The 26229-nt window shown below is 41.5% G+C and overlaps 1 protein-coding gene across 1 annotated transcript in view; it reads left to right on the top strand.

The window, feature by feature from the left end:
• The window catches only part of RERE (arginine-glutamic acid dipeptide repeats), a 421706-nt gene that overhangs the window by 142923 nt on the left and 252554 nt on the right, over positions 1–26229 (top strand). Inside the window, 1 exon segment of the mRNA XM_023258065.2 lies at positions 17356–17824. Within this exon segment, the coding sequence (XP_023113833.2) occupies positions 17500–17824 (325 nt within the window). The 5' untranslated portion in view covers positions 17356–17499.

The raw sequence follows: 26229 nt of genomic DNA, 5'->3' as shown, positions 1-26229 counted from the left end.
ACTCCATGGCGTGTGTTGTATTATTATCTTCTTTTTTAATAGATGAAGAAACCAAAGTTTAGACAGAGCAGTTGACTTGCCCACGGTTTAAAGCTAGCAAGGACCAGAGTGTGTTTCTGCTTGTAGAGGTTTACAGAGAAGAATGAGAGGAGAAGATATATGAAACACATGAATTACTAAATAACAAGATATTTTACATTAGTAATATATGTTAAAATGCAAAGCTGTAAGATATAGACTATTATTGCAAAAGGAATTCATTAAAGAGGGGCAAGAATAGTATGGCATGGTTTTGGAGGTATTAAGGATTACTTCTCAGATGGCTTGGATTGGACTTGTATGATACATAGTTATTCAACAAATGTTTATTTGCTTTTTTTTAAGTTTATTTATTTGGTGGGGGGGGGGGGGGGTAGAGGATGAGGGAGGGACCGAGGGAGAGAGAGAGAAGGAGAGAAGAGAGATCCCAAGCAGGCTGTGTACTATCAGCACAGAGCCTGATGTGGGGCTCGAACTCATGGACCATGAATGAGATCATGACCCGAGCTGAGATCTAGAGTCAGACACTAAGACCAGAGATACTCCCACTGCTTTGGCACCCTATGGTGTTTTTAGGTGTTAAGAGTCTCTTTTTTCCCTGGAGATCCTGATATTCCCCTGCTGTTTGTTAACATTTTAATTTAATATCTCACTTGAGGGAGTGGATTCCTCTCCCTTGCTCACTGGCAGATTCTTTTCCTTAACCCCCTTTGTTCTGTCCCTCTGTTCTTCTGTCCTTTCTTGGTAGAAAGTACCTGACTTGGCTTTATTTAGTCCTTCAGTTTGCCTTCTAAAACTTTTGCGAAGTGAATCCTTCTTTATATGGTTCTGTAGTTCAAGTTGATGTTGGTCTCTAACATGAGGAGAAAATGACCGGTTGAATAGTTTGGAGAAGTTTTCTAAAATCTGATCGGTGATTAAGGGACCAGTTGATGTGGCAGGTATTCGGGGCATCAGTTCCCAACAAGACTTTCTAAGGATTAGTTAAGTGCAGTTAAGTTGAATTTCTATTACTCTTGTCTACAACTCACATCACATACTATTCTAAGGAAGAACAAGAGTTGGCATTGATCTCTCTTTTTTTAATGTTTGTTTATTTTGGGAGAGAGAGCGAGTGAGCACAAGTGCATGTGTGAGTAGGGGAGGGGCAGAGAGAGAGAGAGAGAGAGAGAGAGAGAGAGAGAGAGAGAGAGAATCCCAAGCAGGCTCTATGCTGTCAGCATGGAACCCAAAGAGGGCCTAGATCTTACGAACTGTGAGATTGTGACCTGAGCCAAAAATCAAGTCGGATGCTTAACTGACTGAGCCACCCAGGTGTGCATCCCCTGTTTTGGGGGGCATTGATCGTTTTTGGAGATGAATTACACTGGACAATATCCTGTGGGTGTTTGATCCTGTTGATAACTAATTTGTTGAATAGTTTTCTTACCTATAGGCTTCTTCAACCCTTTAATAGGACAATATGTGGTGTAAACATTATGAGTACAAGCAATGTGTCCCATACCTACTTTAAACAGAAGGTTTTATTGTGATGGTTGTTTGTTTTGGGCTGCTTGTCAGGGCATCCGGATTTTTATTTTCTTTAGGAATTTGGTTTGGGAAAAGCTGGCGGTATCTATGTTTAGCCCTATAGTCTTCATCTAATGCTCTTTCTGGGCCATCTCGTTTAGTATCCGTACATATTAAAGTCTTTGGATTCTTTGTATTTTAGCATTTCCTATATGTTGAAGACTCCCAAGTCCATAACCTTGCCTTGGTCCTCCTGAGCATTTGGGGCTGAGACTATATTTCCAGCTGCCCAGCGGATACCTCAGTCTGGATGGCTATGTAATAGGCAACTGAAACGCAACACTCTTCAAAATTAAAATCTCTTCTCCATTCAGTTACATGCATCATCTTATGGGAACTAGAGATAGAAGCCCTGACATCATCTGCCTCCAGTTTGTCTTTGATTCCATCCGGTAGATTACCAAGCCTAAAATTTATTAGAAAGGCTAATAGTGTCACCAACAAACATGTACCCTGCTGGGTTTTGTTCCTGGTAGAGAGTAGGATTGGCTTAGCGTGGATGTGGTAATGAGGCTCTCTGGATGCGTAGAAATGTCTTCCCTGCTATTGGGGGCTTCCGTGGGTTTTACATTGATGAGAGGAGCTGCTATTTACTATTACTGCCTTTTCTACACAATTCTAAAATTCTGTAGTAGTCTAAAAATGCTTCTTAGTTCATATCATATCATTTGTTTAAAAAAATATCAAAAGGGACAGACCTATAGGGAAGAAGCAATACACATTGCATCCAGCTGGTTAAAAACAAACAAAACTGTAAATTACCAGTTGTTGAAAATGGCACACATGTCTCTAGGTAGTTAGTCATATTGGTAGTCAGTTTGCAAGTTGCAAAGGAAGCAGGGACAAGAGTAAAGAAAGGGATCCTGTGCGTTTCCCTCAGGTCTCATAGATTTGATCAAATTGACTTTAATTGGAAGTGGCAGTTTTTCCATTGAAAGGATTTGAGAAGAAATTCCTCTGTTTTCTGAAGTGAGAAAGAGGATTTCTTTGGAGAATGCTGTTGTAACCTTATGCTCCATTTACATTTCAGCCTTCCAGGTTGCATTTGTCAGTTGCTTTTGAAATTTATGTTCTCTCGTGTTGAATATTGTTGCTTGCACTTTCCAGGTGTTCTTAAAGGTCACTAGAGACTAGAGCGCTTCAATATACGTAACATTGGGCAATAGACTGAACTTCTGATAGTTTTGTGGTTGTGGATTAGGGAAGGAGTATTTTGCTTGTAGGTTTAATTTTTCCTTGACAACAAAATTGAGGAAATTTGTCAAGGGAACTTGACTTTTGAACAGTTGGGATACAGACCTCATTTAAGCTGGCAATTGCTCTGCTGTCTTTTTCTTAAGAGTCTATGAGATGAAAGCTTAGAAAAGAATACCTGTGTGGTATTGATTAAGCCTGCCAACACGTGACCAATATAAGTCTTGTTAGCAGATGCACTTGCTTCTGGAAGAAACGCAGTGTCTGCCTCCTTCAGTCCTGCTCATTGTTACCGCAGTTACTGTTCATAGGTGTCATCCTTTCACTTGCTTTTTAATATTTAAAAAAAAAAAGCTTTGTTGGAAAAGTTCTGAAGACATAGCTTTTCCTTTTTTTCCCTCCCAGTATTACTTTCCTTCTGATGATAATGTTCAGGTCTATAAATCATAAGGTTTCCTAACAGTCCAGTGGTGGATACAGGGCTGCATTAATAATTTATAAATGTCAGGATGAAGATAAGGGCTCTGGAAAAACCTACAGTTTTGCATATATAATATTTAATAAAATTTACATTTTAAATTGTAATGCAGTAGATCTAATTTGTGTATGTTTTAATATAAACGGATAGCCTTGAGCTTTCTCACTCCATTCTTTAAAGAAACATGATATTTACTTTTTCTCACTTTGATACTTATCTTTTGGAGTCTTTTGTTGCAAATTAATGGGTTTCTTGGCAATGATCTTTCCAAGATCTTGGCAGACACTTGCTTTAGAGAGGTGCCACATTTATATTGGAAAACCCTGATGTAGACTTGAAGGCACTCTCTTTTCCTTCCCAGGTGGACCTGGTCCAAGAGGTAAATGATTTTTTTTATTAGAGAATGTGTTACAAGCTGAGCAGGACTGGGGTTTTTCATGGGTTATGTGGGGCCATTATATCATCCTCTAAAGTTTGTTGTAATAAATAAACTAAGCTACTATATAATAATAGGGACTATTCTTGAATGTTTATCTGTTGTCATCAAGAGAGGGTGAAAATAAAAAAAAAATATCTTGTCTTCCGTATGAGTTTTTTTCTACGTACTGCTGATCACACATATCCAAGTGTGTGTGTGGTTTTTGTTGTTTTTTTGTTGTTTGTTTTTTGTACACAGAATTAGTATCTGACCTTGAGTTAATGGTATTTAAGATTTTTTTGGTAAACATTTAATAGAAAGGCACTGGTATACTCTTAAGCCATTTGTATTCTGCCAAGGGACTCTTTGAAAACTGATGGTACAATGGTTTAACGTATTGGGGCCCGAAGCCACGTATGGTATATCTGAATAACCTGAGAGGTTACTGCTGACACCTGCAGTGGGAACTTCAGGTGACACTCTGTAGGTTTGTGCTGTCCCATGCTTCCTTCTACTGTTTCCTTCTTTCCACTTGTAGTTTCTTCGTTTTCAGGCTCCATTTGGCTCTGAGTACCCACAGATTTGACTCTTGTGCTTTTCAGCTTTTTGCTGTATATGTCATATATCACTTAACTGCTCTTGGCATCTTGGATGCCCTTCTTGGTCATGGAGAGACTTTAGTGCTGAGAAAAAGCAGTGCTGTCTTCATTGCTGATGAATGATGGCAGCTAGATAATTATATGTAAGAATGCTTATTTTGAAATCTAGACTCTCTTATTGGGCAGTGACCCTTCCCCTCCCTTTATGGTTATTCTTACTCTTAATGTTAATGTAATCAGTCATTTGGTGCCAACAAGTACAGGGAATCTAAAACAGTCAGCTATAGAACATGCGTGTACTGTTCAGATTACCTGGAGTTCGTGCTTTTCCCACTGTTCCACATATGTAGAAGATGATATTTGTGTAGCATACTGGGTAAACTGGAAATATTTTGGGAGTGCTTATATGGGACTTTGTGAAAAATTCATTATGACTTCTCAAATATAAGACAGGAAGTAACAGTGAAGGAAGATAATAAACGTTGAATTTGCCTAAAATACCGAATAAAGGTTCTTCCAAATTTCTGTTGGAAAATTTGAGCTTGCTTCTGTGAACCATACATTTTTACATTAGATTCTAGGCATAAAATGGCTAGTCAGTTTCTGATGAAGACTTTTCTTATGAACATGTTTTCAAATTCTTGATCACCATTAATGAAAGAATTTGTTCATCGTGAAGGAGGTGGCAAATAGAAGAATATTGCATTTTCTCTAGTTGCTGGAAACTTGTCATTAGCTAGAATTTAGTAATTTGAGTGTTTAAAATTCTGTTTCCAGAGTATGATTATCTTTTGTTAATTTATTTATCTTAAAGTTTTTAGTTATTTGTTTATGTTTGAGAGACAGAGAGAGAAAGCGAGAGAGAGAGAGAGAGAGAGAGAGAGAGACGGCATGCGCACACACGGGAGTACAAGCAGGAGAGGGGCAGAGATAGAAGACGACATAGAATCTGAGCAGGCTCCAGGCTCTGAGCTGTCAGTGCGGAGGCTGACGCAGGGCTCGAACCCCGCAAACCAGGAGATCATGACCTGAGCCTAAGTTGGCCACCCAGGCGCCCATATGATTATCTTTTAAATTTGGTGGCACACTTTCCTTTCTTTAATTGATTAATGTAATCACAGTTTTCTTAATCACATAGATTTTTGAATCCAGTTAAACCTTTCATACTAAGTATTTAAAAACAATACACCTCCCCCCTCCTTCTTTGACTCACCAATTCTTTAGGATTCCAATTATGACACCAAGTAAACATCACTAATGAGCCTATTACACCTCATGTTTTCTTTCTCTCTTTTCATGTGGACTTTACAGTGTTCAATTCGGGAACTCAGAAATGTTACTTAGCGAAGTTATTTTTTTAATCCAGTAATTCTCTTTTATTAACTTGCAAGGTGAGTATCTTTCAAATAGCATACCCCGCCCCCAGGTCTTCTTTTGGACTGCAGGTGCATTTCCCTTTGAAATGGGGTAGGGGAGTGTTCCCATCTAATGTGTCTTCCTGGAGTGGAAACCAACAAGACTGTAGCAGCCTAGATTTTATTAAATGCAGCTTTTGGTAACATCACTAATCTGGAGTTTTTCTTTAGACACCTTACATATGCTTTGGGTTTCCCTGTGAATAAACCAGTGTATTGTATTGCTTTCATTTCTTTCAGGATTTTCAGAACAGGGTCCTTATGCGGTCTTTCCACCATCCCGTCACTGTAGCTTCACTGGTCGTTCACAGATTTATTTGGCCTGTCTGTAATATCCTATTTGCTGCAGACTGTTTTCTTGCGACCTTGTGTATTTCATCCCCGGTTGTTGGTTTCAACTGGCCAGTCTCATGGTTGTTGATACTGCCTGTGTGGTGAAGACTAGATTTTTATCTCTAGCCTAGAGCTTTCTAACCTCTCAACTCTAGAGATCTGTTAGGCATCTCAAATCTAACCTGTTCCAAACAGAATTTCCCATTTTCCTTCTCTGCCCCATATCAGTAAATGACAGCTCTACTTGTCCAGTTGCTCAGGCCCAGATCTGGGCCCCTCCTTTGTCTCATACTACGTCCGATCTGACAACAGATTCTGATGGCCCTCCTTGAACAACGTATCTACAATCTGACCTCTGCCGGTACCTTGCATGCCGCTACCTTGCCTAAATCAATAGTTTCCTAAGCCCTACGGCAGCCAGAGAGTGTCTGTTAGAATGTCACTCATTTCCTTTTCTATGCAACTGGCTTTTTCCTCTTACTTTAGTAAACGCCCCCAGCTTTCTCTTCATCTCTGGCTTCCTTCTTGCTTTCACTGTTTCAGCCACCTTGGCCTTTTGCTGCTGTCTGGGCATGCTTCTGCCTTGGGCCTTTGTACTTGCTTTTCTCTCTGCCTGGAGTGCCTTCTCCCAGACAACCACACAGCTTGCTCACGTATGTTCTTTAGGTCAGGTGACCCTTATCAGTGATTACCTTAAATAAATTAACAGCCCCTCATTCCCTTTGCCCAGCTTTGCTTTTCTCCGTAGCACTTACCACCAGGTAATACACTGCTCTTGTTTGTTTATTGTCTGCTCCTTCCCTTCTGTACTCTCAGCTCTCTGAGGTTACAGATTGTGTGTATTCTGGTCGCACAAGTATCTGTAGGGACTAGGGCACTTCCTGGCAGTCAGTGGGTACTCAGTAAATATTTGCTGAATTAATGGAACAGTTAACCAAGACTCTGCTCTGGACTTTGTGTTTATTTGATGATCAGGGTTACAACAGCTGCAACATCTAAGCATTGTGGTCCAGGCCCTGGGACTCCCCGTACTCCCTGCGCACTCACTGGTTGCCGGCATCTGGAACTGAGTAGTTCTGGTGGTTCTGCTTTTCTCTGAATGACATCAGGCTAACAAAGAAGGCAGGGTAACACATTTGGTCAACCTGGAGACAATCACACCCAGTCAGAATAGCTCAGACATAGAAAATGGCAAATTGAGTTTTGATTTAGACTTCTGCTTTTAGTCAGGGCTACCTTTCCTTTTCATCTAAGACTCGGATTCTAAGTGTTTTTAGAAGGATTGCTCCAATGAGTTTTATGTTTCTGTTTTTCCCTTGATATAATTTGTACCCATGGATTAAAAGTGCATTATGAATGCTTTTGGTTTTTCATGTATGTGTGAAGTGTAATTGTATTAACTATAAAATTCACCTTGTCATTACCTTTCGTCAAATGCTGAGAGCTCATGTGCCATGGTTGTGAATTACTTTGCATCTTGGAGCTCTGCAGACTGAAAGCAACCCTGTCCTGTTTACCTGCTTCGGAACATGTGATGCACAGGTGTAAGCCTGAGCACATACTACTGCATGTTAAAGATTATTGTGGTCCAGGGCCGCCTGGGTGGTTTAGTTGGTTAAGCGGGCTGACCCTTGATTTTGGCTCAGGTCACGATCTCACAGTTCGTGAGTTTGAACCCCTTATTGGGCTCTGTGCTCATGGCGCAGAGCCTGCCTGGGATTCTTCTCTCTCTTCCTTCCTCTCTCTCTACCCTTCCCTGACTCGTGCTTTCTCTCTCTTTCTCAAAAATAAACTTAAACAAACAAAAAGATGATTGTGGTCCAAAGAAAGTTTCTCTCATTCTTAGCATTACATGAGGTAAAACTTCTCCTTCTATGTGTTCATTAACTATACTTTTACAGCTTTAAGAGGTGGTGTTACTCAATTACAGAGTAACAGCTCATCCTTATTTTAGCCAGATGTATCTTTTTTCTTGACTGCAGTAAAGCTTTGAGCTTTTTCTTATTAGTTTGTAACATTGCTGTTTGTGTGTTTTAGCATCTTTTTTCTTAACTGCAGTAAAGTTTTGAGCTTTTTTCTTACTAGTTTGTAAAGTCGCTGTTTGTGTGTTTCAACAGCTGTATTGAAATATAATTCACTTATAATTTACCCATTTAAAGTATACAATTTAATGGCTTTAATATATCACAGATAGGTGTAACTATCACCACAGTCAATTCTAGAACATTTTTTATCACCCCTAAAAGAAATCCTGTAACCATAACAGTCATTCCCTGCCCTGTCCCCCGCTTCCTTGGCAACCATTAATCTGCTTTCTCTGTGGATTTGCCTTTTCAGGACATTTACTATAAATGGGGTCATATGATATGTGGTCTTTTGTGACTGGCTTTTTTTTGCATGTCATAATGTTTTCCAGGTTTTGTATCCATGTTGTATCAGTATTTCATTTCTTGTAATTGCTGAATAATGTTCTGTTGTACGGATATACCATATTATAGTTCTCCATCTGCTTCGTTTTTTCTTTATGGCCTTGCTTTGGGCAAGTGAGCTTAGGAATTCTATCCCCTTTCACATCAGGGGCTTGAATTCATAGGCATTTGGTTTCCCTTGTACTTGGCATTGTGGACATCAGGTTTTCTCTTCAGTTGTATGATAACAGAAGCATCCACTTGGCCCCACAATCAGGCAACTCACCAATGAGTAATATTACCCCTAACAATCTTCAGGGCTTGCCAGAAAACATCAAGATTTTCAGGATATGTTACTTCTGTTTTCCTAATTCAGCTTTAGACACCTGTGTAATTACTATTTCAGGCAGTGCTTTGAATTAGTCTAGCTTATTTCAGAGAACAAAGAACATGCCATCTTACAGTTTTTGTAATGGTGTTAGCTTTATGGATTGCATGTTAGTCAAGCATAATTATGAATAAAGCAACACAGATGTTTAACCCCTTGAAATCTCTGTGATAGACAAATAATTTTATTTCTTTAAAGCAGTGGTTCTCCTTTGTAAGCAGTTTTGCTTCCCAGATGATATGTGGCAATATTTGGAGTTCTTTTTTATTGTCCTGACTGGAGCAGTGGGTTGTGCTGTTAGGATCTCCCATGGGTAGAGACCAGGGATAATGCACAGGACGGCGGACAGCTTCCACACAACAAAGAATGATCTGACCCCAAATGTTTATCTTGCCGCAGTTGAGTAGGCCTAGTTTAGAGTGACGGTGAATTTTCCTTAACCCACTGAGCAGCAGAGACACAACTGTAGGTAGTGTGCAAAGTAAAAAATTCTGTGTGGATTTGGCAGAATTTCACATTTAACAGTATAGGACAACGATTGCTTATATTAAATGAGTTTGTGTGTTCTTTAAAGAAAAGGATGATGGGTTGATTGGTTATTTGTTTTCTCGTTTATGTATGGAAACCTGCTTAGGCACCTCATCTTTTGGAATTCCTTACTCCTACTTCAAATAAGAAGATTGGATATTGTTTGTTATTTAATTTTAATTGAGTTGTTAATTGTAATCTAGAGTTTTGCTGTTCTAGGTGCTTTCCAAACCTTTTGTACGTCCTGTGTTTTGTTATTCTGTCTTTTTGGAAGAAATTAATATATTTGTCAGAGTCCACTCATCTTCATTCTTTGAGTTCTCCCCCCAAGTTTCTGAGGGGGAAGTGTTCCTTTAAACATTACATCCACTTCTGAATAAGGGGCGTTCATTCTGTGCTTCCTTATGTTTTGGTGCCACAAAGTTCCCTCTCCGAATTTGGCTAGTACATCCCATCTCCATTGTGTAGATTCTTCGAATAAGACGTGTGCTCTAGGGATGAGGGTATGAACTCAGGATTGATGGGAGTTTAAATATTCATTAACCCCAAGTGTAGAGAATCGTGGGAGGGGCATGTGTAGCCAGCCATTTGCCTGTACGGTTGGGTTTGTCTGGGGGAAGAACTTCACAACCTGCTTCTAGTACCACATCAGTTTTAGATAAAACACAGTCTTACCTCTGCCAGGGTTCACAGATCTGCTGACCCCATATTTCTTGGGCAGTTTTCTTAGGTCTTCCATGTTGGGACCATCTCCTTTTGCTCCTAAAGGAGAATGGTAAATGCAGAAATGGCAAAGGCAGATGTTCTTGAGGTGCTTTGGTTCCTGATCTAGTTAGACTTTCAGAGAGTGGATTTGAAAGCAAGCTTGTATGGATTGGACTAACACCTCTTAATGGCATATACCTCCAGCCAGGCAAGGTGAATGTTCCCAAAATGCTGTTTTCATCTCAAGGGCCTACAGTGACACCCTTTGGATAGCTTGGCTTTTAAGGACGGGTAATTTAAGGCAATATGGCCTTGTGGTTAAGAGTCTAGGCTCTGGAGTCAGTGGCCTGGGTTCATATTCTAGATCTAACACATAGTTGTGTGATTTTTGGTCAGCTTGCTCAGTTTGTCTGTGCTTGCTTTTGCTTTGGGAAAATGTACATAACAACAGTACCTACTGAATGGGGTTAGGTTGATCATATGACCTATTTTTTTCATGAATAATTAAAAACAATTTTTTTAAATGTTTGTTTATTTTTTGAGAGAGATTTGGACAGAGTGTGAGGAGGGGAAGGGCAGAGAGAGAGCGGAAAGCACAGAATCCAAAGCAGGCTCCAGGCTCCGAGCTGTCTGCACAGAGCCCGACGCGGGGCTCGGACCCACAGACCGTGAGATCGTGACCTGAGCTGAGGTCGGACGCCTAACCGACCGAGCCCCCCAGGCACCCCTGTCCTGGTAACTTCGACTGAGGTTGTGGTGTTGGAGGCGTCCTGAAGTAGAGGAGCTTGAGAGAAACTTACGAGGTAACGGTGACGGGATTTGTCGACGTCAGGATGAAAGGTGGGCAGTAAAGATGCTGCCTCTCTTGAGTAGCAAGGATGGGCAGGGGAACTAGTCACCGGGAGAGACCATCTAGAAGAGGGGCTCATTTGGGGCCAGAGTGTGCCTTCAGTTTGGATATGCTGGGGACACTTTGGAGACCTCCGGGAGGAGACTTCAGGTGGACAGTCTTCACTCTGCCGAGGTTTGGTAGACACATTTGGGGATCACCTGTGTGCATGTGGTGTGTGTGGACCGACGGAAGTGTAGGAGATTGGCCAGGATGGGCGTTGGGAGAAGGGGGCCCCGCACAGGGCCCTGTGGAACTCCTGCACTGGTTGGCCCGGCTGGGGGCCGAGGGTCAGGCAGGTAGGCTCAGGAGAGGACCGTGCCAGGTAAGCCAAAGGCAAAAAGCCTTTCCAGAAGGAGGGTGTGTGGTCAGCCCTCTCAGGGGATGCTGAATGGCCAGATGGTAATGAGGTGGACTTGATAACAGAGAGGAAATGGCTTTAGTGGGAGTTGTTTCAGTGAACATGTGATAGGTAGGCATGGTCCTTGTCAGGTGGTGGAGAAAGGATTAACAACAGATTAACCTGTTAACAACAGGTTAACAACAGATGACGTGGGGCGCTTGGGTGGCTCAGTTGGTTAAGTGTCTGATTTTCGGCTCAGGTAATGATCTCACGGTTCGTGGGTTTGAGCCCCGCATCGGGCTCTGCGCTGACAGCTCAGAGCCTGGATGGAGCCTGCGTTGGATTCTGTGTCTCCCTCTCTCTCTGCTTCTCCTGCTTGCACTCTGTCTCTCTCTTTCTCTCTCTCTCTCTCAAAAATAAAAAATAAACATTAAAATTTTTTTTAAAAAAATTAAAAAAACAATGATGACAGTAGTGGGATCCGCGAGGGTCCTTTTATAGGCAGGATGGGGAACAGTGGGAGTCTGGACTCTGGTCTGTCTGGGAGCCTTCCTGGAGTTGGGCAGCAGAAATGCCTGAGGGCCTGAATTTGAGCTGAGGTTAGGTAGACCGAGGGGAGGGGACGATTATTCTGAGCAGATAGGTTCCTGAGATGGAAGGAAGTGTTTGAGGTAGCTGGAGCCCACAGGAGAGGTGGCGATGGGGCTGGACAAGAGAAGGGACAGTCAGGATGTGAAGGTCCCTGCAGTCTTTGGAAAGAGGTGATGGATAGTGAATTGCACTTTAAGGGCTGAATTGTGTTGTGTGAATTGTATCTCTATAAAGTTGTTTTAAAAAAGTGGTGCGGTTGTCAGCTGCTGGCTGGTTGCACTGCAGGATGAATTGGAAGGAAGGCAAAAACAATTTTAGTCACAGAGACCAGTTAGAAGGCAGTTGTATTAATCTATGCGAAAGATGATGGCTTGTTACATTTCATCTGGCGCAACGGATAAATCAGAGATTCGGTATGTGATTGGGAGACCCGAAGAGCCGAGCAAAATGCCTGGTGTGTGGTTAGGCGTGTGACAAACATAAATATCTCTTGCTCTGGTTCAGTGAGGAAGAATTATGTGTACTTCACTAGCTGCATTTGGTGAGTCAAGTGTCCTGCAGAATCTGGCTTGAGTAAGTGAGATGATTGGAATTCAGGGAGTGAGAAGTCAGGAGGGAGAGGCAAGTTTTCATGGATAAGTGAGTTTTACATGATCCCAGAGAGGATCTGTTTGAATTTTTGTTATTTGTAGTCAATTTTACACGATCTGGTTCTTAATTGTGCAGTAGAACCCCCACTTCTCCGCAAGAGAAGATAAGTTCTTGAGGGTATGGATGGTGTTGGGCTCCATTTATGTCTTGCATGGCACAGTGTACTATTGGGGATTATCTACTGTTGAGAGTTTACATTTGTAGAGCGCTTTGCAATCTGTGAGCGCATCTCCATATGGTATGCTTAATTAACTTAATCCTTACAGCAGCTCTTGTGGCGTGGCTAGCTGTCGACCCCGTTTTACAGCAGGGAAACGGATTCAGAGAGGTAGAGCGATTTGCCCAAGGCAGGACAGCACATGGCACTGCCAAGAACTTGGGTCTTGGCTTCTCAGCCCAGTTCTGTGCTGGGCCTGATCTTCTGGGACCTGCTTGGATAGTATCAGGAAGTGGGTTTCTTAAGTGTGGTTTCGGCCCTGAGGGTGACTGAATTTTTAGGTTTTTATCTGCATCGGCTCGGATCGGTAGTGAGGGGTTTGCGGGTGGGTTGTTGGCTTGATTTTGAAGGGGTGAGCGATGTTTGTACAGAAGGTGCAGTCACCTGGAGTCAGAAAGAGTGCTTCCGTATCACCGACTCTTGAAGGCCTTGGACTCCGATTAGCGGAAGACAGAGCCAGGCCGGCTGCCCGGATTTAGCAGTGGAGATGAGATGACGAAGCACAACCTGGCGAGTGTGGAAACCAGTGAGAGGAGGATGTGTTTGCCACGAGTCCTAGGCGTGCTGCTTTTGGAAATGTGAGTTGTAAGTCTGTTTTGAAGATCCTCTCCACTCCAGCACGAGCAGTACATGTTTTTGTGGGCTTAAAAAATTTTTATCAGAAAAACTATTCACCTTCGCTTCCTTGGTGACATCACACAATCTCGTGGCTTTCAAAACTAAATTAAAAAGTAAGTTTTTGTCTCCAGCCTGGACCTCTGAAAATCTTCATGTGGTTTTTATAGGCTTCTCAAACTCTGCATGTTCATACCTGATCTTCCTTCCAGAACTTGCGTAACGTCAGCTTCATTCGCCCAGTGGCTCATGCCAGAAAGCTTGGGGTTGTTCCTGACTTCTTTCTCTCACACCTCACCTCCCGGTTTGTCAGCACATCCTGTTTGACCCTTATCTTAAAGATACATAGAAAACAGGACTTATCTCCTCTCTGCCACCACCATGCCAGTCTGCCCCAGCTGCCTTCGCCGCTTACCTGGCCTGTTGTAGCCAGCCGCCTCCCTGGCCGGTCTTAGTGCTGCAACACGTGAATCCCTTCAGGATTTTTCTCACTGGCCAGAGTGATCTTGAACAGAAGTCAGATCATGTCTTCTTGCTCTGTTGCTCAGATCCCCGCGGTGGCTCCAGTGTCATTCGAGTCACTGCATGTCACATCATGGCACTTGAGTAAAGGCATCAAAGTTCTTACTCTGGCCTACAAGGCAGGATCCAGCCCCCCCACCCCCCGCCCCCATCTCCTCTCCAGGTGCTTCTCTCTTTTCTCATACCAGCCTCCTATGTGCCCAGCTCACTCTTGCCTCTGGACATTTGCACCTGCTCTCCCTCTGCTGGAATGCTCTCCCTTCGTGTGTCCTTAGGGCGTTTTCTCTAAATGTCTTGCTCGGGGCAAACCCTGAGGGCTTCCCTGACCATCATTTAAAATTGCAATGTACCCATACTCTGTGTCCCCCTTGGATTCCCCATGTAAGATCTTTCCATGTACTATATATATATTATTCTTTTGAGTATGATTCTTTTCCCCACTCCCTAAAACATAAATGCCACGAGGGCAGGGAGTTGGTGGTTCTTTGCTACTCTCCTCACACCTAGAACGGTAACTAGTACACAGTAGGGGTTTGGTAGACATTTGTTCTGTGAATAAATGAAGATTGTTGTGAATCTGAACATGTTATAGAGTAGATTTTCTCTCGTGTTATTTGTTACAATATGTTATACTGCTTTCTGTTCAAGTGGGTGGAGCAGTGGATTGACAGAGACACTTTCAACGTTTTTGTCTTTCTTAGTGGACAAGAATTTCTTTTCTGGAAGGGAAGGGCAAAGACAGGTTTCCTAAATCTGTCTGTGTGAATTATTGCCTGTGGGAAAAGTTAGCACCTATGAAGAGCTGGTGACCCTGGGAACATAGATTGTAACCTGAGGAGTAGGTTGTTCAGGTTGGATGGGGTTTACCTGTAGGACTGCTTTCCCTTTGGAAGAATCATTGGGTGTATGGCTTTGTGCACACGATCTCTTCTCAGTTGCCCTTCTGTAGTCTGTAAAGTGGGGACGGTGACTTCTGTCTGGTTCACTTCACTGAGTTGAGAAAAAGAACTGAGCGAGATCATGGCGTGAGCCCGGTGTTGTTAACAAAAACGCTGTTGTTGTAATGGTAAATCTTTTCTAGCAAATTGAAGTGACAACTACCCTTCTCAGTGCCATCTGGCTTCTCTCTGGGTCCCTTTCCTTAAATGTCACATTATTGTTGTATGTTGGTCATTGTGAGATGAAGCTCAGAAAGATTATGATTAGTATGGGAAATGCAGAGGGAAAAAAATATCCCCACTGCACTGTATTTTAGAGCCAAATGTAAATGGTAATTGCCTTTTGTTTTGGATTATCACTGCTCTTAGTTACCTGAAAGTTGGATACACACATGGGATTTCATTTTGTGGATGCTTTCTCTGTTTTTTCTTGAATTTTTCTTTCTTGCTTACTCTTGGCAGAAGCAACTCAAATTTCTTTGTAAATAGAAGCTAGTATATGATTTTGTAGGGAGTGGTGTTGGATGTATAATTTGGACTTACTATTTTTTTCCTTTTTGAGTGCTGAAATAATATTTTTACATAATTTTCTGGTTATCTTCTTAACCCTGGAGAGAATGGTCTTTTTCTTAAATTCATCAGATGTCTGTCCTGAAATACATCTGCGAGGTTTTCAGCCTAAGCCCTTGTTCTTTCGGATTCCCGGGAGACCTTGGTATGTTTTTCAGTGTCAAAGAGGAATGTTTTAACAACGGCGTTAGCTGATAGTTTTCTTTCTTGCATGATTGGCTTGTTCATGCTTTAACTTAAGCCCAGTGGAGAAAGTAATATGTCTCTTTGAGTATTTTCAATTGCTAGCACTAGTGGCCTACAGGGATTTAGGAGTATATTACTGTCTGTTTAGCAGATGATTCATACGGGCAGAACTTTTGCAGGCACTAAGATAATTTTTCATTTTCTTAAAATATGTTTAGAAAATGGAAATCCTATCTAGAAGCATATTTCCCGTGTAGAAGGAAGCAATCTAGGTTTGTGCTACATGCTTTCCCCCTTCTGACTCTGTTTTAAATGATCAGCTTTATTTGCTCCTTCATGGGTCTGTCTCCCATAGGTGGTTGTGAACATTTTTTATTTTCTCGAATACCTAAGGATAGTTGAGGTGCTTATGGAAAGGTCTTTTCTGGTGTCAGATTTGACCTAAGAGCTTTGGAGAGAGTATATGATACTTTTTATGGTTTTGGCGTGACGGAAGAGAATTTTCTCTGTGTCTAAGGCATGTAATTGCAAGCTGATTTGTTTGTTGCTGTCTAAGTAAAGAGGACCGATCTTTTGTTTGTTTGCATATGTTGTTTCTTATCCGGCCCTAGTAACACGAGAAACAGATGGTTCTTATATTGATCAGTTTGCTTGTTTGGCATTAGAGCATTGAGGGCGAGGACTCTTGAGTTCTTCCGTCATTGTAATCTTCAGTTCCGAACACCTGGCACACAGATAGTGTTAAGTACAGATTGTTGAGCAAATGAAAGAAGATGATACAGGACTGCAAAAGATAAATTACTGGCGATTATGACTGTCCAAAAACTGACTGGTAAACAAAACAGTCTGTGTCCATCTGTTGTCCTCCCCCCCTCCTATAACATTTTTGTTAAGAACCGTGTTGGGTTGGAATTTGGGACTCTGTCTCCTCATTGTAAAGTCTTAAGAACGTCAGGCTGTCCTTGTTGGGTTTAGTTCTAGGGAGGAGTTTATTAGGGAAATTACTAAGAGTGGAAATTTGGAAGAATGTAAAAACTACCTAATATTCCCTAAAGATGGAAGATTGTTTTTGGAAGCTGTTATGTTTTGTTCAGGCAGAGATAATGTATCTTCAGAGGTACCATTTTTCATGGAAAATAAATAGAATAGTAGACTTCGAAGATGGGAAAAGGTACATTGAAGGCAAAAGAATCTTGTTTTGCGGTCATCACTTTTGTTTGCGTCCACACTTGGTTTATTCTTGAGAGGAGCTCTGGAAATTTGGAGTGTGGCTACAAAGTTTTCCGAAGATAGTACCCTGTGAGAGACATCTTGAGACATGTTTTGAGTCTGTCCAGATTATTGGTTTTCCAGGTGGAAATCGTTTTAGTATATAGGTTCTTGCCCTTTCAAATTAATATTGTGGGTTATGAAGCTCCTTTTGGATAATTGTACCCATTGTATGTTTTCTACTAGGGTACATTTCACTTTTTCCTTAAAAAGAAAACAGTTGGTGTACAGAAAGTGTGGTTTACTAGTATCCATTCAGACGTTTTCATTTTTGGTGCGGTAGTAAATCCCAAACCATATGCTAGCTGAGACCAAAACTGCATATAATTAAACTTTGTGTCATTTGTCCTACCTTTTTTCCTGTGGCCCATGAGAAGTTTTTAGGGCTAAAACGCAAGTAAGAGATCAATTTAACAAAACACCACCTTAGGAAGGAAATATGAGAAAATGTTAAAGTAAAATCCTTTTCTTTCTCTCTTTTCTTGCCTAGCGTTTTTGAAGCATTGGGGTAGTTGGAGTGGTTGGATTTTCCCTGGAATTGAGTGAGAAATTCAGAAGACTGAAGCCCAGGCTTACTGTCTACCTTTCACGGAGGCCTAGCCGTGAGAGGACAGAAGAAGGCACGTGGCGAATCATGACAGCTGACAAAGACAAAGACAAAGACAAAGAGAAGGACCGGGACCGAGATCGGGACCGAGAGCGAGATAAACGAGACAAAGCAAGAGAGAGTGAGAATTCAAGGCCACGCAGGAGCTGTACCTTGGAAGGAGGAGCCAAAAATTATGCCGAGAGCGATCACAGTGAAGATGAGGATAATGACAACAATAGTGCCACCACGGAGGAGTCCACCAAGAAGAACAAAAAGAAACCACCGAAAAAAAAATCTCGCTACGAAAGGACAGATACCGGCGAGATAACATCCTACATCACTGAGGATGATGTTGTCTACAGACCAGGAGGTAAGCAGCGTTGCATTTGGCCTTCACGGTGTTTGTGCTGGAGAAGGACATCAGCATTCACATGCCACTTTACGTGGTAGGGACGGCAGGGGACCCAGAAAAGGAGATGGTAGTTTGGGGTAGGAGACATCAAGGTAGGAAACACACTGACCCACTTTTGGGCAGTTGGGTCCGCTGGCTTCTTGCTTGCGTCGGCCTCAACTTGGTCTTCCGTGCTCGCTGTGCACGTCAGTTCTTTCCTTGGGTCCCCTCCTGCTGCTTCTCTCCCTTCACCGTCTACTCAGTACATTTCATCTTTTCATTTCCTCCTTGCTTTTTATCTTCAAACACAGGCAGTGGTGACCCTGCAGAATAGAATACCTGGTGGGGCAAGTAAACTTTAAGATTCTTAGAAGCAGGGTGTTTCACATTGGCCACAGGAGTGAGCAGAAGCTCAAGAAATATTTGGAAAGACCTTTAAACCAAAGTAAATTTCTCCTGATAACCTCCTTTTCCAAGGCACTGAGCTTCAGGATCTCTGACCAATAATAATAGATGAAGACAACTAACTTGCTTTGTTTTCCAGATAATTTCCTATAGTTTACTCAGTATGTTGAGGTTCAAGGTATTGTTCAGAGAGAGACGGACCCAGCTTTCAGATGAGATAAAGGGAAACCAGTGCATGAGAACCTGCGGACGCCAGCAAAACTTTCCTTTTTCACGTAATGTGTTGTTTGTGTTCGGGTACTTTTCTTACAGAAGTCCGTAACACTAGCTACAATCATTTTGTTTGCATTATAATGCTGAGCAGTGACATGAATTTCATAGGAGATGGAATTAAGAATTAAAAGCCTCCTGGTTAGAGGGTTTAGGGTTTAGGGTTAGGGTGCCTGGGTGGCTCAGTCGGTTGAGTGTCCAGTGTTTGATTTTGGCTCAGGTTATGATCCCAGGGTCGTGGGATTGAGCCTCATGTCGGGCTCTGTGCCGAGTGTGGAGCCTGCTTGAGGTTCTGTCTGTCTCTCACTCCCAACCCCCCCCCCCCCCCCCCCCCCCCGCCAAAAGACTCCGGTTTGCTGTTTTTCCAGGAAAGGGAGATTGAAGAAATGATGTTATGTCGTTAACCTGATGCTGTTGTTTTACTGAGGAGTGCCGTCACTTTGCTGAACTTTGCATGAAGTACTGGAATTTTTCTTTGTGTAGGAGTTTGTTCTGAATTTCCAAAGATAATCAAGATTAGAACTTACACAGCTACACTTGTAGTCACAGCTACAATTTATTGGTTGATGAGTGACTGAGAAGATATTTATGTGATGTAAAAGTGATCAGCGTTAAGTTTCAGAGAAGCCAGGGCTCTGCTGCGGAGATAGAGTCCCGATCGAGTCACGTGTCGGTTATACTGCTGTCTGTGTCTGTGATTTTACAGACTTAGGTATTGCACAGTAAGAATTTCTGAGCCACTGAAGAATATCTCATTATAGAGTTACCATGGATAACTTGTTGTGGGCCTGTTCGGTTCTAAATCATGAGAAAGGAATAGAATGTGTTAACTTCTTTAGGTACAGATTATAGTATCGTAACTTAAAAATAGGGAAAGATCTGGGGCTCAGTTGGTTAAGTGTCTTGACTCTTGGTTTTGGCTCAAGTCATGATCTTGATCTCACGGTTTGTGAGTTTGAGCCCCACGTCGGGCTCTGCACTGACAGCACGGAGCCTGCTTGGGGTTCTCTCTCTCTCTCTCTCTCTCTCTCTCTCTCTCTGCCCCTCCCCTGCTTGCGTGCATGCACACACACTCTCTCTCAAAATAAATAAATAAACATTAAAAGAAAAAAGGAAATACCTTACTGTTCTTTTCTCATGATACATAATAATTCAATGCGGTGATGTGATCGTTTGGGTCATGGTCAAAAGGCCAACTGCCTCTTGCGGTGCCGAATGGCCGTCTTTCTCGATGGAACGTTACTCCTGTGTCAGTGGCGGTGCTTCCCGCGAGTATTTGTTGTCCGGTACACGTGGGAAACGCTTGCACATCCTATCCCTGTCCTAAGAGATTCATGGTGAATGACCCTGAGAAGTCCTGCAGTTGAGGAAACTTCTGTAACGTTTAAAAAACCCCCCACAAAACCTGCTGTTTTTCCCATTTATGGGATTGTGGTACCCTCTTTCTGCTGATTATCTCCCTAAGAGAAACCAGTGTTAAGAAAAGTAGTTCGAGAGCCACTGCACTTTCATTCTGCACCTTCTGCGGGATAATAGAAATCCTTCCTACTTGATGTTTGGAAGAGTACGTGAAAGAAAGTTGCTCGCGGCTTATTTACAAAACAGTGAGTTCTTAAAGTGTTTTGGAATTGAGCTGAGAGTATTTATGGAGGCAGGCATTGTTCAGTGAATCTGAGGACCGTTGTGAAATATGAAAAAGGTATGCTTTCTCGGGAAGCTAAATATGTTATAAAGAATCTATGAAAACCCAAAGGATTTGAAAGTTTTCTGTGACACTCAGAGCGTAACCACTTTGCGTGAGGTGCCCCTCGTACTTGGGGGGGTGACGGTGTCGTGCCTGGCACATTGCCGGGTCCGGTGGATGTTTGGCTCTTTGGTGAGGAGACTAACCTTGACCTTCGGTGTTCTCCCCCCCACCCCCCCTTCCTTTTTAGGAGAGGCTTTTGAAGTTGAAGGGCTTGCTTGCTGTCTCCAAATAGCTTCTTTCTAACTGGAGGGTTGTTAAACACGGCCTATTTTTATGTTTACCTGCACTGAAGAATCACGAGCGTGGCGCTGTGTTTAGATTCCCAGATGACTTGATTTTTCTCCTTTCTTTTGTCTTCTTGTCTTTTTCTTTCTTGGCGCAGAGCACTATAGTACCATCTTTTGTTACTGATGAGAAACCATTCTCACCCAGTCACAGAGATTCTGTGTGCTTAGTTGCATCTTAAATGTTTAGGTAGGAACTCCATAGGACGTCATAAGGGATTTCTTCAGTGTATTTTTCTGTTTTGAAGATTAGATCTTTTATGCTTGTTTGTTTCTTTAGGACATAAAACACATTAATTTTTGTGTTTTTGCTTTCTGTTTTTGTGAATTGGTTTTAATACTCAGATTAAGTGTAAAATATAGATAGTTCCTACTATAAGAACAAGCCCCACAGTGAGGATTAAAAAAAAAAAAACCAAAAAACAAACCTAGCCTCTAACTGTACTTCCTTGTCCTAGGGGGACAGGTCTATCTATATTTAGATTATCTGGTGTGAGAAGAATGAGATTTTTTTGAGAAAATGGGTATGATTTAGAATTTGTCACTAGCTAAAATTTAATTTCATGCATGGTCACAACGAGCTCTTTTATGCCCCTGCTGTTCATCTCTGGAGTTATTTTTATTTTGTCCTTAGGAGCTCAGCAGGATAGACTTGAATGTACTCATTGCCCATGTTACTTCCTGCCTCCGGCCCTTTGCACTTGCTTTTGCCTCAGGCTAGTGAGTCTCCCCCATACCTGCATACAGACAGATTTCCTTCTTTCCTATTCTTTTTTCAGTGTTCCCATTTCAGTGTCACTGCCATTCCTCTCCCAGGTTACACAGATTTTCTTTTTTTTTTTTTTTTAATTTTTTTTTTCAACGTTTATTTATTTTTGGGACAGAGAGAGACAGAGCATGAACGGGGGAGGGGCAGAGAGAGAGGAAGACACAGAATCGGAAGCAGGCTCCAGGCTCTGAGCCATCAGCCCAGAGCCCGACACGGGGCTCGAACTCACGGACCGCGAGATCGTGACCTGAGCCGAAGTCAGACGCTTAACCGACTGAGCCACCCAGGCGCCCCCAGATTTTCTTAATAGACACTGTCACAGCATTAAGTATCTTTTCTTCTAGAGCTTACAACTGATAATTTTCTGTTTATTTCTGTTATTTTGGGATTAGTATCTGTCTCCCTCCTCCATAGAGGAAAAATCTGGTTTTTTTTTTGCCTATCATTGAATTCTTGGCACCTATGACAGTGGTTTACACATAGCATACCACTATGTGTACCAAATATTTGTTGAATAAATAAAATTCTGAAAACCTTTCAAAAATTTATTAACTGATTAATGATGTCAGGATTAAAATAATGCTCATGGAAGTCTATCTTGAATCATTTATTTGCCAATGAATGATTTAACAGACTTGTTGTAAAATAAAAACCAAAACCAAAAAGCTCGTGGGGCTCTATTATATATTGTCCCCATGTCTAATCTAACTTCTTTTTTGTCTATCAACCATTACTCTATTTTTGAGACGGCTGTCACGGTAACAAATTGATTTATTACACAGCTGTGTGCAGCCAGATTTCCCTTACGGGCTTCTTTAGCATAGGATATTGATTTTTAAAGTTTGCTGTGGGTGGCATATTAATTTCTTTCCACTATTTTCTAATTCCCCTCCCCCAGCTTTATTGAGATGTAATTGATATATAATATTGTTCAGGATGTACAATATAGTGATTTTGTATATGTATACATTGCAGAACAATTACCACAGTAAGATTAGTTAACTTTTCCATTACCACATATAGGTACTAGTGTGTGTGTGTGTGTGTGTGTGTGTGTGTGTGTGGTGAGAACTTTTAAAATCGGCTCTTTTAACAACTTTCAAACATGCAGTGCAGTATCGTTAACTGTAGTCACCATGCCGTACATAATATCCCCAAAACTTTTTCATTTTGTAGATGGAAGTTTGTATCCGTTGACCACCTTCACCCATCCCCTATAACCTCTGCCCCACTCCCTCCCTGTGGCAAGTACTGATCTGTTCTCCTGGTCTCTGTTTCTATGAGTTTGGTGTTGTTAGATTCCATGTCTAGGTGAGACCACACAGTATTTGTGTTTTTCTGTCTGTTTCACTTAGCATAATGCCCTCAAGTTTTATCCATGGTGTCAGGATTCCACCCCCAACCCTCCTGGTCCCTTTATGATGGCTGAATAATATTGTTTATGTATACACCACATTTTCTTTTTTCATTCGTCCCTTGGTGGACACTTAGGTTATTTCCATTTCTTGGCTATTGTAAATAATGCTGCAGTGAACATAAGGGTATGGATATCTCTTCTAGATGGTTGTTTCATTTCCTTTGGCTAAATACCCAGAGGTAGAATTTCTGGATCGTATGGTGGTTCTGTTTTAGTTTTTTGAGGAATTTCCAAACCATTTTCCATAGTGAGTGGCTGTACCCATTTACATTCTCACCAACAGTGTATTCGCTATTTTCAGTTAGATACTATGATTTTTTTTTTTTTTAATTCCTGATCAGGTAAAACAGTCAGAAAATTAAATTCAGATTATTGAGAGAGACTTTTTAATTTTAGCATATCAGTTTGCTTGCTATTTTGATAAGGAAACACGTTCTTTAAAAAGTGTTTAAACTTTTTAAACTAAACTAGTTTGATTTTCTGTTTCTTGCATTTCGGGGGAAAGATTCAGGATTTTCAAGTTTGTTATATTTGTGTTCCTTATACATTTATGAAAAAGTGTCGTATTTTTCATGAAGATAAATTTTCATAAAATTTTATATATGTTTTATATATAAAAGACAAGGAACTTTAAGTTTGTGGTTTATGAAATCTTAGGTGAAGTAAAACATTTCCCCTTTTTATTTGCAAATTTTCCTCATTATTAGGAATTGGGGACTTGAACTGAAAAAAGACCTAGAAACTAGAATTGATTATATGTTGAACATTGAGGTGTTAATTTCTTTTGATACAAATGGAATTTAAGCTGGAAAAAAATCCAAACTAAACAAAATAAAACCTGGGAATCTGGTTTGAATCAGAATGGAATGTGCGTATTTTAAAAAACATATTGAAGTTAAAAGTAGACTATTAAGCATAATGTTGAGTAGACACAAAAAAAGTATAACACTGTATGATTCCTTTTATATAAAGTTAAAAAATAGGCAAGGCTAATCTTTGGTGTTTTGAAGTCGGGTTCTAGTTACACTGATGGCTGTAACTGGTGTCTGGAACAGAGCATGAAGAGCACCCTCAGGGGTCTGGTCATGTTCTCTTTCGTGGTGACACTGCTGCTTACATGGGTTTGTTCACACTGTGAGAATTTATCATGCTTCGCACTTTTCTGCGTATGTGTTATACTTCAATGAAAAATTTAAAAAGAAGAAGTTAAAACATGAAACTATTTTCCTAATGGATAATTTCCCTTTGATTCAAGTTCCTAAAGAGGGAAAAGAGTCCCCAGCATTGTACCAAACGGCATGTCTTAACATGTAGCTACTGATTATTCACTGAGGGGTTGGTCTCTGACCTGCTAAGAGACTGGCTTTGGTTTCCACGTCTTCATTCTCTGAATAATTGAAAGCTTATCTATGGTAACCACTAAGACAAACCTTAGAAATAAAAAGCACAAATAAAGTTCTGCCATTTGGTGTTCCAGGACATACATTTTTGGAGAAAATAAAAGTGCATTCAATGCATAACTTTTTATCCATGTCTCTTGTGCTTGTAGAAGAATTTTAGGTAGATGTGACATGCAAATGAGGGTGTCTTGGGGCGTTCTTATTTTGGGTTGCAGCACAACCCACTTTCTGATGAGAGCAAGAATATTTTTTGTGTAACAAGAAACATAAATTCTGGAGAAAGGAACCTTTAAGGCCCAGCTTGAATCAAGAAAGCGGTTAGACATGTGTTACAAGTTTGTTTGCACTTAATAAGCCTAATATTAACCTGCATAATGCCTTTTGGTGGATCCCTGTTGTCAGTAGGATCGAGTCCACAGTGTTCATTGGCATACCAGACTCTCTTGTGATTGCATATCTACATAATCATCTTTAGACCTCTTATTTGGGAGGAGGAAGCCCAGTGAGGCAGTGTACCCATTTGCTAGGGCTGCTGAGTGCCTTCAACAACAGAAATAACTTGTCGCATAGTTTTGGAGGCTAGCACTTCAAGATCAAGGACAGGGTCCTTCATGCTCCTTGTGAAGGCAAGAGGAAAGTGTCTCTTTCTTCAGGCTTTTCTGAGCTTCTGGTAGTTCCTTGACTTGTGCACAACTGTAGTCTTCATATGGTGTTCTCCATGTAGGCCTGTCTCTGCATCTGCCCAAATTTCTCCTTGGCTTAAAAGGACACCAATCATTGGGGTGCCTGGGTGGCTCAGTCGGTTGAGCGTCCGACTCTGGCTCAGGTCATGATCTCACAGTCCATGAGTTCGAGCCCCATGTCAGGGTCTGTGCTGACAGCTCGGAGCCTGGAGCCTGCTTCAGATTCTGTGTCTCCCTCTCTCTCTGCCTCTCCCCCACTTGCACTCTGTCTCTCTCTCTGTCTCTCTGTTTCTCTCTCTCTCTCTCTCTCTCTCTCTCTCTCTCTGACCCTCCCCTGTTCATGCTCTGTCTCAAAAATAAATAAACATTAAAAAAAGAAATTTAAAAAAATAAAAACAAAAAAGGACACCAATTATGGTGGATTAGGGCCCTCACCCTGCTACATAGGGTGTTAGGGGCCACCTCGTTGTAGCTCGTTACATCTGCATCGATGCTTTTTTCTTCATGTAAGGTCACATTCTGAGTATTGGTGGTTAGGACTTCACATCTGAATTTTGGGGGAATACAATTCAGTCCATAACAAGTGGGTAGAGCTTTGTTGCTAGGTAGACAGACTCAGGCCTGAGTGAGCAAGCACATCAGCTGTATTTAGTTCTGTGTCCTTGGAACAGTTGTGAAAAAAGGATTTTTTTTTAAGTTTGTTTATTTTAAGAGAGAGACATGGGAGGGGCAGAGAGAGGGAGAGAGAGAATCCCAAGCAGGCTCTGCATTGTCAGCGCAGAGTCCGAAGCGGGGCTCCAACCCACGAACCGTGAGATCGTGACCTGAGCTGAAACCAAGGGTTGGATGCTTAATTGACTGAGCCACCCTGGCTTTTATTTTGTTTTGTTTTGTCTTTTTTTTGAGAGAGAGAGAGAGAGACAGACAGACAGACAGACAGACAGACAGACATAGCACGTGTGTGTGGACAGGGGAGGGAACAGAAGGGGAGAGAGAGAATTTTAAGCTCAGCATGGACCCCTGATGGGCTCAGTTCCACCACAACTCTGGGATCTTGACCTGAGCCGAAATGAAGAGCCGGATGCTTAACTGACTGAACCACCCATTCCCCCCCAAAAAATGTACTTCTTGTTTTTAATTACATTACAAATGTGCTTTTAGTTGTAGATTGCATTAATTTTTATTTTTCCCACTTTTATTGAAATTTTATTTCATCTTTTTCTGAGCCTCGAGAAGTGATTGCCTTTTAGTGCCTATTAGGAAGTTAGCCAAATTCTGCATATGTAAAAGAAAAATTTTAGCACATTAAAAGTTATTACTTTATCTCTCTGGGGGTAGAAGAAATGAGAAATTGCTGTTCTAAAATTACCGTAACAAAAAAATGGAAAGTGATGGAAATTTTATGACTA

This window comes from Felis catus, chromosome C1, assembly GCF_018350175.1.
Source record: "Felis catus isolate Fca126 chromosome C1, F.catus_Fca126_mat1.0, whole genome shotgun sequence".
Classification (NCBI taxonomy): Eukaryota; Metazoa; Chordata; class Mammalia; order Carnivora; family Felidae; genus Felis; species Felis catus.
Note: the sequence above shows the minus strand (reverse complement) of the source record. Positions and strands in the feature narration are given on the sequence as shown.